The 11,688-nt window shown below is 36.1% G+C and overlaps 1 protein-coding gene across 3 annotated transcripts in view; it reads right to left on the bottom strand.

Annotated features, from left to right (window-relative positions):
* LOC107713094 (myosin-11-like) overlaps window positions 1-11,368 on the bottom strand; it is a 30,250-nt gene extending 18,882 nt beyond the window's left edge. For all 3 annotated transcript variants that reach the window (XM_016518522.1, XM_016518523.1, XM_016518524.1), the window contains exons 1-4: window positions 11,271-11,368; window positions 6,179-6,541; window positions 4,882-5,038; window positions 2,832-2,859 (exon numbers count right to left, since the gene is read on the bottom strand). In XM_016518522.1, the coding sequence (XP_016374008.1) occupies window positions 2,832-2,859; window positions 4,882-5,038; window positions 6,179-6,520 (527 nt within the window). In that variant the 5' untranslated portion in view covers window positions 6,521-6,541; window positions 11,271-11,368. The remainder of the gene's footprint in view (window positions 1-2,831; window positions 2,860-4,881; window positions 5,039-6,178; window positions 6,542-11,270) is intronic.
* Between the last annotated feature and the right edge of the window lie 320 nt (window positions 11,369-11,688).

The raw sequence follows: 11,688 nt of genomic DNA, 5'->3' as shown, positions 1-11,688 counted from the left end.
TCCATAAAGATATTTTGTAAATTTCCTACTGTAAATATATCAAAACTTATTTTTTTAATTAGTAGTATGCATTGCTAAGAACTTAATTTGGACAACTTTAAAGGCGATTTTCTCAATATTTTGATTTTTTTGCACCCTCAGATTCCAGGTTTTCAAATAGTTGTATCTTTAAAATACAATCCAAATGTAATCCAAATATTGTCCTATCATAACAAACCATACATCTATGGAAAGCTTATTTATTCAGCTTTGAGATGGTGTATAAAGCTCAATTTAAAAAAATTGACCCTTATGACTGGTTTTGTGGTCCAGGGTCACATATATACCAAGAAAATTATAAATCATTGGATTTGGATATTACTATGTCCTAAAATCTTGCAGAATAATTCTTTCAGGGGAAAATTAGTTTGAAATAACTGTAACGACTGACATTTGCACTATTGTTCAAAAGTTTGGGGTCGGTAAGAATTTTTAAAATGTTTTTGAAAGAAGTCACTTGGGCTCACTAAGGCTGCATTTATTTAATAAAACATTAAATTAAAATGTAAAATAACTGATTTTTTAAATGTAATTTATTCCTGTGATGCAAAGCTGAATTTTCAGCATCATTACTCCAGTCTTCAGTGTCACATGATCCTTCAGAAATCATTCTAATATGCTGATTTGCTGCTCAATAAATTTTCCCTATCATTAAAGTTGACAACATTTGTGCTGCTGAATATTTTTGTAGAAATTGTGATCGTTTTTTAGGATTCTCTGATGAATAGAAAGTTCATTAGAAAAAAAATAGCATTTATTTGAAATAGATTTTATTTTGTAACAATTTATTAGTCTATGCTGTCAGTTTTGATCTATTTAATACATCCTGGCTGAGTAAATGTTATTAAACAATATATTTTTTTTTGATTATCATCTATAATTTACTTTTTTACAAGGGGTTACAATCGCCTTCTATGATACAAAAGAGATATTACTGAACCTTCATGCTGACATTTCCATATTAGGAAAACTGAGTCTGGGATCCACAGGCCCTGCTGCAGCCGAAGGGCTGGTTCTTTGGCAGGAGCAGGATGCCCTCAGATCAGTTCACTCAACACAACACATATAAAGCCATTTTATGGGGCACTTTATACTGCATTGTTTGTAGATCCACAGTTTGACCATTTATGATATGACTATACAGTATAGTCAAATTCCTCATGATTATGATTGCTGTTGCCAAGTGGTGATTAAAGTATTGGACTATTCCCATACACCACATTAAATAAGAGGTATGGGAAAACATGTGTGGGTTTTTCAAAGAGGCTTCAGATCAGCGGTTTTTAACAATCCATGTGTTTTTAACAGTTTAACAGTCCAATTTTTAATAATACTCTTTGGGTGGTCATTCCCAATCTCCCAAAATCTCTTTGAGACAGCTTCAAAAAAACAAAACAACAACAACAAAAAAAACGTCTCCATGAGAGAGTTGGGCCATGCGGAAACATCCTGATGTCATTAGGGAATTCTGTGCCCTAGCAACAGTTGCCCTAGAGCAGTTTAAATGGCTTCAATTTCCTATTCCACACAGTTTGCAGACAGTATTTACGGGTGCCTCCCACACTGACACAGCGAATCAACACCGTTTTATTTTAACATCCTCACATTTCACAGCTGTTTTATTACCGCACAGACGTAAAACAATGATATCGCACGTGAACATCAACATATGTCTTTAGCAACAGCTATTTTTGCATGTTTTTTTTTTTCAGGACAGGCCATGTTTTGTAGTGAGGCCTGCACAGATGCAATCCAAATGCCCAGTAATGACTCAAAAACAAACATAAATGAAGCCAACATGCTTGATCTGGATTTAGAATCAGGACAGGGGGCACATTTCCTGTGAGTAGGTCGAATCTGAGGAGACATGACCCTTGGGGTTCATCTGCCTTGTTCCCACTGCTGAGGACATTTTGAAAAACATGATCTAGTAGAAGGACTCTATTAGTTTAAATTATGTCTACTAATCATGATTTGGTCGCTGTCATCCTTTTAATTGTTAAATATTAGATTAGAAGGGGCTTGAAGTGTTTATCATTAGTCTAACTTTGTCAAAACTTAACCATTAACCACTGTCAGATAACATTGAATAACATAATTTGGCTTCATCTGCCTTCTACAATGTGATTACAATGCTATATGTTTAAAAAAAAAATGAAGGAAAAAGAACATTTCAAACAACATTTCAAGACACTGATGTTACACAATTTTTGGATTCTCAATGCACTTCAAAACAGGGTCGCCAGGTCTTCTCTTTAGTATCTATCTCTATTTGTAATGGTGTTTTTAGCCATTTAAGATATTTCCTTTGTAATTATGACAAAGCTGGTTGTTTTAAAACCTTTTTTATTAACAGAACCCGGAAGTATTGATATATTTAACTAACCATGATTCATTTTAAGATTCCAGAAATTTCAAGAACTAGAACTAGATGTTCTAATAGAACAAGTTGTTGAGGGTGAGAAATATACTTGGGAGAGAAATATGATTGTGGTTTATTTTATGTATATGAAATGTGATTTATATTATGAAATGTGGCTTGATTGTATGTATTTTTTATTTTAATTTAATTAATTCTTTTTTTATTAATTTTACAAATTTAAGCACTTTTAAGTCATCCTGCAGCCAACTGTGAGTCCTTGTTGAGAAGTAGTGCTTTAATAATAATAATAATAATAATGTTTAATTTATATAGTGCCTTTCCATAGCTCAAGGATATCAAGGACATAGTGATACTTGTTAGACTAAAAGCAGTTATTTCATTGATGCAAAAAACAATGAAAAGAACTCACGTGCAAAGAATAGACTGGTCCTCTCGATCTGTAGAAAGAAATGACAGACATTACAAAGGCCCAAAGAAACTGTCAAGCTGGTGCTCATGGAAACGGCAAGACAGTATACCATTGTCATTTTTGAACATCGTAAAAGTACATAAGGGCTGCTTTTAAGCCTGGGGGTGGGGCGGGGGGGTTCTTGACAGAAACTAAACTGGTCTATGATCAAATACCATTGTTATTACAGCATCCAATAATGCACATAATCTAATAATCTTTGATTTGCAGTGCAACAATTTGATTTGCTGAAAAAGAAACCGACTCCACTCTTCTCTCGGGAGATGCAACGCAATTCTTACTGAGTTCAGCAATGGGACAATCGTTGATTCATGCTGCTAAAATTAGAAAACCTTCTCAGATGATCTTGGCTCCATGTAAGGTTTTTTAATCCTAACCATACACCAATGATTGTCCAGAAGGCGGCATCAAAATAAAAACCATATATTATTGGATATTTATTAAATAAGTATTTGATCAAGTCAAACAAAATATGTTCCTCTCCCAACAATTCCAAGCCAATGAATTTGCACTTTAAATTCAAATAGAGCTTGGTTCTTATCTATGATCCTGGAGGCTGGGCGAACGCCCAACCAGCTAATCAGCTGAATGTGAGCTCGCCTGTTCTGCTCAAGTACTATAGAACGTCTTCTGTTATAAACACAATGAATGACTACTGCTCATTTTGGATATGACTTAAGCTGGGCACGTTTCCACATAAAACATGAAGTCTGTTCCCTTGTTTCTTCCTAATTAAGGCACAAATCGAGGCATTCGGGACGCAGAAAACCAAATCTAAACACACCGATGGGGAAACTGCAGACTGTTTGATGAAAAGCAAGATGCGCAGGTATTGTTTTATCCAAGCTAGTAAAAAGTTATAGATTCAAATACATTTATTATCATAAATATACTTGTAAAATGTATTCCTTTCCATTCGATCCTGTATGGAATCCTGAAGTTTTAAATTAGGACAAGGCTACACCACTCGGTCAAGCATGAAAACCTTGCTGGACTTCAAAGGGAAATCAGTGTAAGCCTGAGCAGGAATGTGAACACTGACGCTCATGGCTAATCATGCTGGATTTTTACTCGTCATCAACTTTAACGGTTCAGGATATACAGTGGCTACTGTTGGAATCCCTCAAAACATGTTAAAGATGTCTTGTCATGCGATGTTTAGGTGCTATTGGACTAATTTGTGCTATATATGAGCACATCAGTCTTCATAGAGCAGGAAATGAGTCTCACTGTGAACAGAACATGTCACTGTGCAATGATCTGCATGAATTTTTACAGGGTCTGAGCATGATTGTTCGGCCCTTGTCTAATGTAAACAGTTTAATGAGAAGTGAACTGAGCAGAATTAGTCTTGAGGAACAGCGTGACAACGCATCTTCCTACTTCTGCTTTTTGAAAGCAATTTTTTTTGCATGTTTCACATAAGATAACAGTTTCTGAGATGTTCCAATGCAAACTTTGCAGAAAGGTTTTGTTCAGCTTAAGCACTTATCTTTTCTTCATCTGACTCCAGTTCTTTAACATGAGCTGATGTATCAACAAGTTCATTAGCAACACAACAACTTTACTGAGGTGTAAAATATCTTGCGGTTCTTCTTCTTTTCATTTAGCACCTAATTTCACTCTATAATACAGCTTCAAACTTCTGTGGGTAACAGCAGCTGTTTAAATTGTTTAAAAGTCTTTGAAATGGCATTAGATGTGTGACCTGCTGACACATGTGTGTATGCGCCCCTCACACCACTTACTGACCTGCTAATACACACACTTCATTTCAACAAACACGAATGACATTCAAAGAGCTCACTGGTATATATGGAGATTCTACACTGTTCTGTTGCCAATTAGTGAAATAAAAATGCCTTTTGGATCCACTTGAGTTTGAAGTTTCAAGACAATGGCTATTGTGAAATCCAAACATTCCGATCTTGTGGGGAGAAGCAAGCGATCTATGAGTTAACGTGTCAGCGTCCAGCAGGCCAGGCCTCACCTTGCATCATGTTCCTGTAGGCGTTGTCCGAGATGGAGTAGATATGGGGAGGAACCTCGTGGCGCTTTTTGCCTTTGTACATTTCAATGATCTTCTCAGAGTAGATTGGCAGCATTTTATAGGGGTTCACCACCACACAAAACAGCCCAGAGTATGTCTGAAGAAAGATAACATCTCGTTTTTCCACTGTATATGAAGTGTTATGAATCCATCAAGTAAAGAACAACAAGGAGACATGGCAGCACAGCAACGAGTCGTACAATATCGTAAAATATAAATTGAAGGAAGTTTGGCTTGAGTCTGTATATTTTAACTCATAGTATTTGAAAGCTTAGGTGATACTCCTGTTCCCAAGTTATCCTTAGAGCAAAACTTTTTTTAACTAATGTTTTGTTACCAGAGTGCAAACATAGTTTGGTGGCCTGTGGATGTTATATTACCCCTCACTCTTGGGAAATGTATAATTGCTCTTTCTTAAGCTTTAGTACTTGCAAATCATCGCCATTTAAGCTAAATGGCTGTCAATGTATTTATTTATTTTTTTTGCATTGGTTTGGCCACAACAGAGTTATTTATAAATGTTATACATTTGCTGATAATAATATGTTATGCACTGTGTTATGTAATGTCAGCAGGGGGTCAATGACAAATACGAGCATCCAAGATGAAAAGATAAAGTTCTTAAAAATTACTCTTTCTCTTTATGTTGGTTTCATTAGATTTTTTTTTTTTCATTTTATTATGAACAAAATTTTGCGTTTTAATGACTTTCCTTACACCCTGAATAAATATGAGTGAACAAAAAATAAAACCTTTATTACCGTATTGTCCCGAATATAAGACGATGTTTTTTCTTGGAAATACATCTGAAAAAACGCGGTCGTCTTATATTCGGGCCAATACGGTATTATTATTATTTTACGAATATCTTATACTTATACTTATATCTTATACTTATTACTTAAATACTTTTTTTAAAGTATCTTTTTATATATTATATTACTAATAACAAAACTGCTTCTGCTTGTATTTTTTTTTACTTAAGGGTTTATTTACAAGTATTTCATCCTTTCAATCAGTCTTTTATGATATCTGGACAGATATCACCTTGACATTTTTAATTCAGAAATTAATCATAGAAGAGATGTATTCAAATCACTTTGCATTTTAAAGCATTTTTGAAGAAATCATCACATGTGGTTGACCCTAATTCAGCTGTATAAAGTGCATACTTGTTATAATTTATTAAGCATTATTTTATTTACAATCTAATTTAAACACACTGTGGCATACTTACATAGATAAGTCCGGAGTAGTATCTTTCCCTCAGGTTGTGGAGAACAGACGCTTCATTCAGGCAGGTCAGTTCTGCCATATCCTCCACCTTGCTGAACTTGGGTGGGTTCATCTTCTGGATGTCATCCTTGTTGACCGTGATTTTCTTTCCATTGTCCACCAGCTCCACCAGTACCTCATCGCCACGTTCCTCTTTGATGCTGGCCGACTCAAAACCATGTTTCTCAGAGGGGACCCATACTAGCTTTTTAGCTGACCAATCTGCCTGGGCGACAGGGCTATTAATGAAGTCTCTGTCCGTGAAAAGGAATTTCTCGTCCTCACTCAGGGTCTTGTTCATCATCTTGGTGCTGGGTTACGACAACTACAAATTTAAGAGAAAAACGGATTTTTAAACAATGTTTTTTTTTGTAAATACAATTCTCTGACCTGTATGACCCTATACAGCAATACTAATAATCATTTCAAAACATTATTGGCCACAATATTGGATCTGTGCAATAGACTTTAATTAAATACAAGTTGCTAAAGGTGGAAAACTATTCAAGGCAGGGCTTTAACACCATAGACATTGAGGTCTCCCCAAACAATTAGAAAAGGCCAAATTTCCCCCAAATATTTGTTATTTGACAAAAAATTTTACATTTGTTACATTTTTTATTTTACTTTTTTTACATTTTTGATAGTCAACAATTGCCCCCAATATTTGATAATTGACAAAAGGTTCTAAATGTTACATTTTTGGTGGACTAAATGCGCTCATGTCAAAATGATTGAGATGACCAATTAAATCAAAGAAGGCGGGGCTTTACTGTTCACAGAAACCGGGCGTGAATTTCACCACAGAGCTTTGGTAAAAGAGTGCAAGGTAAGATGTAATTAACTAAATTATGAACTTTTTTAGTCAAATTTTGTCATTTTGAATTGAAAATATACGCTGTCATTCACTTGATCCATGTAATACATAACTGAATGTGATGGGACAAGAAGCATTTTTATGTTTTGTATTTTCAACATTTTAGGCATACGAATAAAACTGAATGGGTGCACATTTTAAAATAAAAATATTATTTGCAAACATTTCAAACAAATTACTAAAATTCTTATTCTTGTCTTTTACTGTTCTTCTTTCTTTCTCATTATTCCCCAAAATCCATTTAAACCCTTTACCTATTTAATAAAAAAAAATAAAAACATTACCATTGGGGTATATAAACACACACACACACTGGGGTCTCTCCCATTGTTCAAGGCCTAATATCAATGGAATATTGAATTTTGGGTGTGGTTGCAATTCACTAAAACTAAAGAATAGCTTTTGCAAAGTTTGCTAATCAAACCACAATGTTCCTTGACAAACACTGCGCAGGTCACAGGGGGCACCACTATTATCACCTATTTAGATGAAAGGATGAGAAAAATGCTTGGGAAATATAAAAAAAAATTGTTGTCAGTATTGATTAAACAACCACTCAGGCGGGCAAAAAACTGTACAAAACATCCTGATGGGCAAAACATATACAATCATGTGATAATCTCCACAGCAAATGCTGTTTTTCTTGTTTCTTTTGGAGCTCAGCTGTGGTCCCGTGCTGTGATGACCATATAAGGCTGCCTTCGAGTCAGTGGACGATCTGTCGACCTAAACAGCAGAAGCAAATGAACTCCCAAACAAAGCCCTTATAGGGAATAGTATGCCTCCAGCCGGACTCGCAGTTTACTCCAAAATGATAACATTAGGCAGGGACAGTCAGAGGCTGGAGGGGTCTGATTTTCCTGCCACTTTCCCCCACCCTTCTTTTCCTCTGGTGGGCTGATATAGGGAAGTTTACACAAGTATTTTCAAGTACAGTAGAGCTGGCAAACAGCAGGTGCAGCTTTATGCAGTCACAGAGCTTTAAAAGCAATTTGGGAAAAAGCTATATGAACCAATTTCCTCTGACATTTAACTATCCATTGTTTGCAAATTGTATGGTCTAACGCAGGGGTCACCAGACTCAGTAATGGAGGGCCGGTGTCCTGCAGAGTTTAGCTCCAACCCTAATTAAACACACCTGAATCAGCTAATCAAGGTCTCACTAGGTATGCTTGAAACTTCCAGGCAGGTGTGTTGAGGAAAGTTGGATCTAAACTCTGCAGGACACCGGCCCTCCAGGACCAAGTTTGGTGACCCCTGGTCTAACGGCTCAGCGAAAACAGGAAAACATTTTCCCCACCTACTTACTTACTTAACATAAGGTAATTTAAAAAAAATAAACTGCAAAATTATATTTTAAATGATAAAATTGTATCAAGCAGGCAGAACAGGCTGTTTGCTAGTAATTTACCTCTTTTAGCTCAAGCAGAAATTTGCATAATATCTAAAACCAAAGTGTTGCACTTGCTCATGCGACCATGGAGAATGACTGAAACGTCTTGTTGTTGTCTGCCTTAATATCTCATCTTTTGTGTTTCTTCAGAGTCTGTGTTGTAAAAAGAAGACTAGATGAATTTAACATGCTTACAAATTATGACAGTATAAAATATTGAGCGTTTCTAAAACGTGAATCTGTATTTGTGAATTTTTCAACCAAGGTTAGGCATCTGCATTCTTTTGTCCAAATGCCGACAAAATCGTGCCAAAATCGCCCATCGTAAACATGATGGATGGAAAATGGTCATTTAAATGGCCTATAATCGTTTGGAGGCGAGACAAACAAACAACGTTTTTCTATGATAAGCTGATGTAATTAAATGAGGGAATTTCCTGTGTCCTGTACGTAGATTCACAAACCCTTTATTTGGGAAGTTCTTTCATTTCAGCACTTGAAAATCATTGAGCTTTCGCCAAGGTTTTTATGAATCAGCAGTTTCACTCCAAACATATACTGTCCAAAATCCAACCTAAATAAGTCGAGGCTATGCTTTATTGCAAAGAAATTCTGCTTTTTTTTAACACGGCAAAAGTAAAAGGTAGCACTGTGTTCAAGTGGGCCTGAAGCCCAGAAGATCATGTGACCGTGTGTTGTGCGGATGGATTTTTGTGACCCCTGGTCCTGTGAAAGGTTTTCTCCACTCTTCTCTACTCCTCCTCATCCATTTCTCATTCCAGCCATATTGTTTTCTTTTTCTCATGAGCAGCTGTGTCATTTCAGTTTCTTCTATTAACAATTTTATTGAGATGGACGTTCATACAAGGTCAACAGCTCAAGCTTTAAAGCTGTTGCTATAACAGTATATTCTGAATATAATGCTTCATAGATCAGTCACATTAAGCATTATTTTGCCATTAATGACCATAAAGACCTTCTTTCACCAAAACAAGCCGAATCTGTGATAAGAGTGGTTTAAACTGTTAGACATTAGTCCAGCTACCAATTATAAGAAATAAACAACAGTTCCAGCAGGAGTCTGTCAGGTGATGCAGAATTGTGTTAAATCATTAGAGGAACAATCAGATACGCAGCCTAAAGAGATACCACAAATGTTTTAAAGTCAAAAACACAGCTAAACTAATTCACTACTGAAGAGTAGCTGCAAGTAAACTGGTAAAAGCTTGCTAGGTCTACTAATCTTACCAATAAAACTGTTAAACTTCCTTTTTCCACCAAGCCTGATTAAAATTAACTTCTGCCTCGTGCACACACCTTTTACCTTCATTATGAAAAATATTCTGAAAAAGCTGTCAGAAATTCCAAAAAGCCAAAAAGGTTTGGAAAGACATGGGGGTGAGTCTGCAGAATACGACTGAAGGATGTTTATGCTACTAAACAATTCACTAATGGATAAATTATGATATACTAAGTATTGAATTCAGTGACTACTTCCCTTTACTTCAAGATCTTTTTTTTGTCTAGACTTTCTCGCACTATTGTCTATGCATGTCATCGCTACAAATGGGAAACGAGAGGACAGTCAGTTAAGACTGTCTGCTGTTCACCACAACGTACACCTTTTACCTTCATTATGAAAAATATTCTGAAAAAGCTGTCAGAAATTCCAAAAAGCCAAAAAGGTTTGGAAAGACATGGGGGTGAGTCTGCAGAATACGACTGAAGGATGTTTATGCTACTAAACAATTCACTAATGGATAAATGATGATATACTAAGTATTGAATTCAGTGACTACTTCCCTTTACTTCAAGATCTTTTTTTTTGTCTAGACTTTCTCGCACTATTGTCTATGCATGTCATCGCTACAAATGGGAAACGAGAGGACAGTCAGTTAAGACTGTCTGCTGTTCACCACAACGTTCAGCAGAAAGCTGCATTTGACAACCATATTTGGAGAACAGGAAACGCTTTGGTTTGTCAGGCTCACTGCTTCTCTCATTCTACGCACTTTCCTCAACCATTTCCTATGACAGACTCTGCTGAAGTCAAACTTTTGCATGAAAAGGCGGATAGAACGACACGCTTTCTATCTTAACAGCTCGTGAGATACTTTATGATGATGTTTTGACTAGAAGGTCAGAGATGCGTGATTTGTTGAAAGCTTTTGCTCTGTGCAACAAAGTATAAAGATAATTTAATTCTGTTAATTAAATAAAAAATAATTCTGTCATAATTTTCTCATCCTCATGCTGTTCCAAACCAGTTCTTTCTCCAGTGGAGCACAGAAGATGTTAGGCAGAATGACAGTCACCATTCACTTTTACTGTATGGAAAGCAGATGCAATGAAAGCGAATGGTGACTAAGACTGTAAGTCACTAACATCCTGACATTCATGTCCTTTTATGTTTCACGTAAAAAAATATGAATATTTGGAATAACACGAGAGGGTAAGTAGGCTAAATGTTTACAGAATTTCCATTTGGGGAAAATATCACTTTAATGGCAACATAAAATAACTGAATGAACAGCTGTCAAACATTTTCAAAGCAATTGAATGTTGACAGCTTCAGGTTTCAATGTTCAGTGAAAGATGACAGTTTTTCTCACACATCTCTGCAATTTTTTGCACACATGACACTGTATAATCAACTTACTGGCATACATTCACAATTATTTACATATCTGAGCCTCCGTGAGTCACGCATGCAAAACTAAAAGAGTAGACTATAACACTTTTTTTTTTTCTTTTTTCAAAAAAGTTATATGGATGCATACTCACAAGGCTGATGAAAACTTGCCGCGATTTGGAAAGTTTGGGTTTGGAGAGTCCTGTGACAGTGAGGTACTCCAAAGACGAACAGTCCAAATTAGACAGAAAAGCACGAGAACATCATTTAAACGGTGATGCGGTTCAGTAGGCGGGGCCGAACAGTCGATCTGCGATGTGATTGGTCAGCGAGTTTTGACAGTTCAGGTGATCTACAGTCTCCTCGCGAGCATCCTTTTAAATGTGAACAACTTAAATGTTGCAAGAACATCACTACAGCAAGTGCTGCGTTTTCAGAAAACAGTAATGATTAAAGTGGAAAATGAAAGTGAAGAGGAATTCATTACAGTCCCTCTTATATTTCATAATCCTTAGTTTTTGATTAAAGAGACAGTTGACGGTAGCTACTGAATTCTAAAGTGTGTGTGTG

Source organism: Sinocyclocheilus rhinocerous, unplaced genomic scaffold (genome assembly GCF_001515625.1).
Source record: "Sinocyclocheilus rhinocerous isolate Xijiao unplaced genomic scaffold, SAMN03320098_v1.1 scaffold1982, whole genome shotgun sequence".
Taxonomy (NCBI): Eukaryota; Metazoa; Chordata; class Actinopteri; order Cypriniformes; family Cyprinidae; genus Sinocyclocheilus; species Sinocyclocheilus rhinocerous.
The sequence above is the reverse complement of the archived record's forward strand: the minus strand, read 5'-3'. Positions and strand labels throughout refer to the sequence as shown.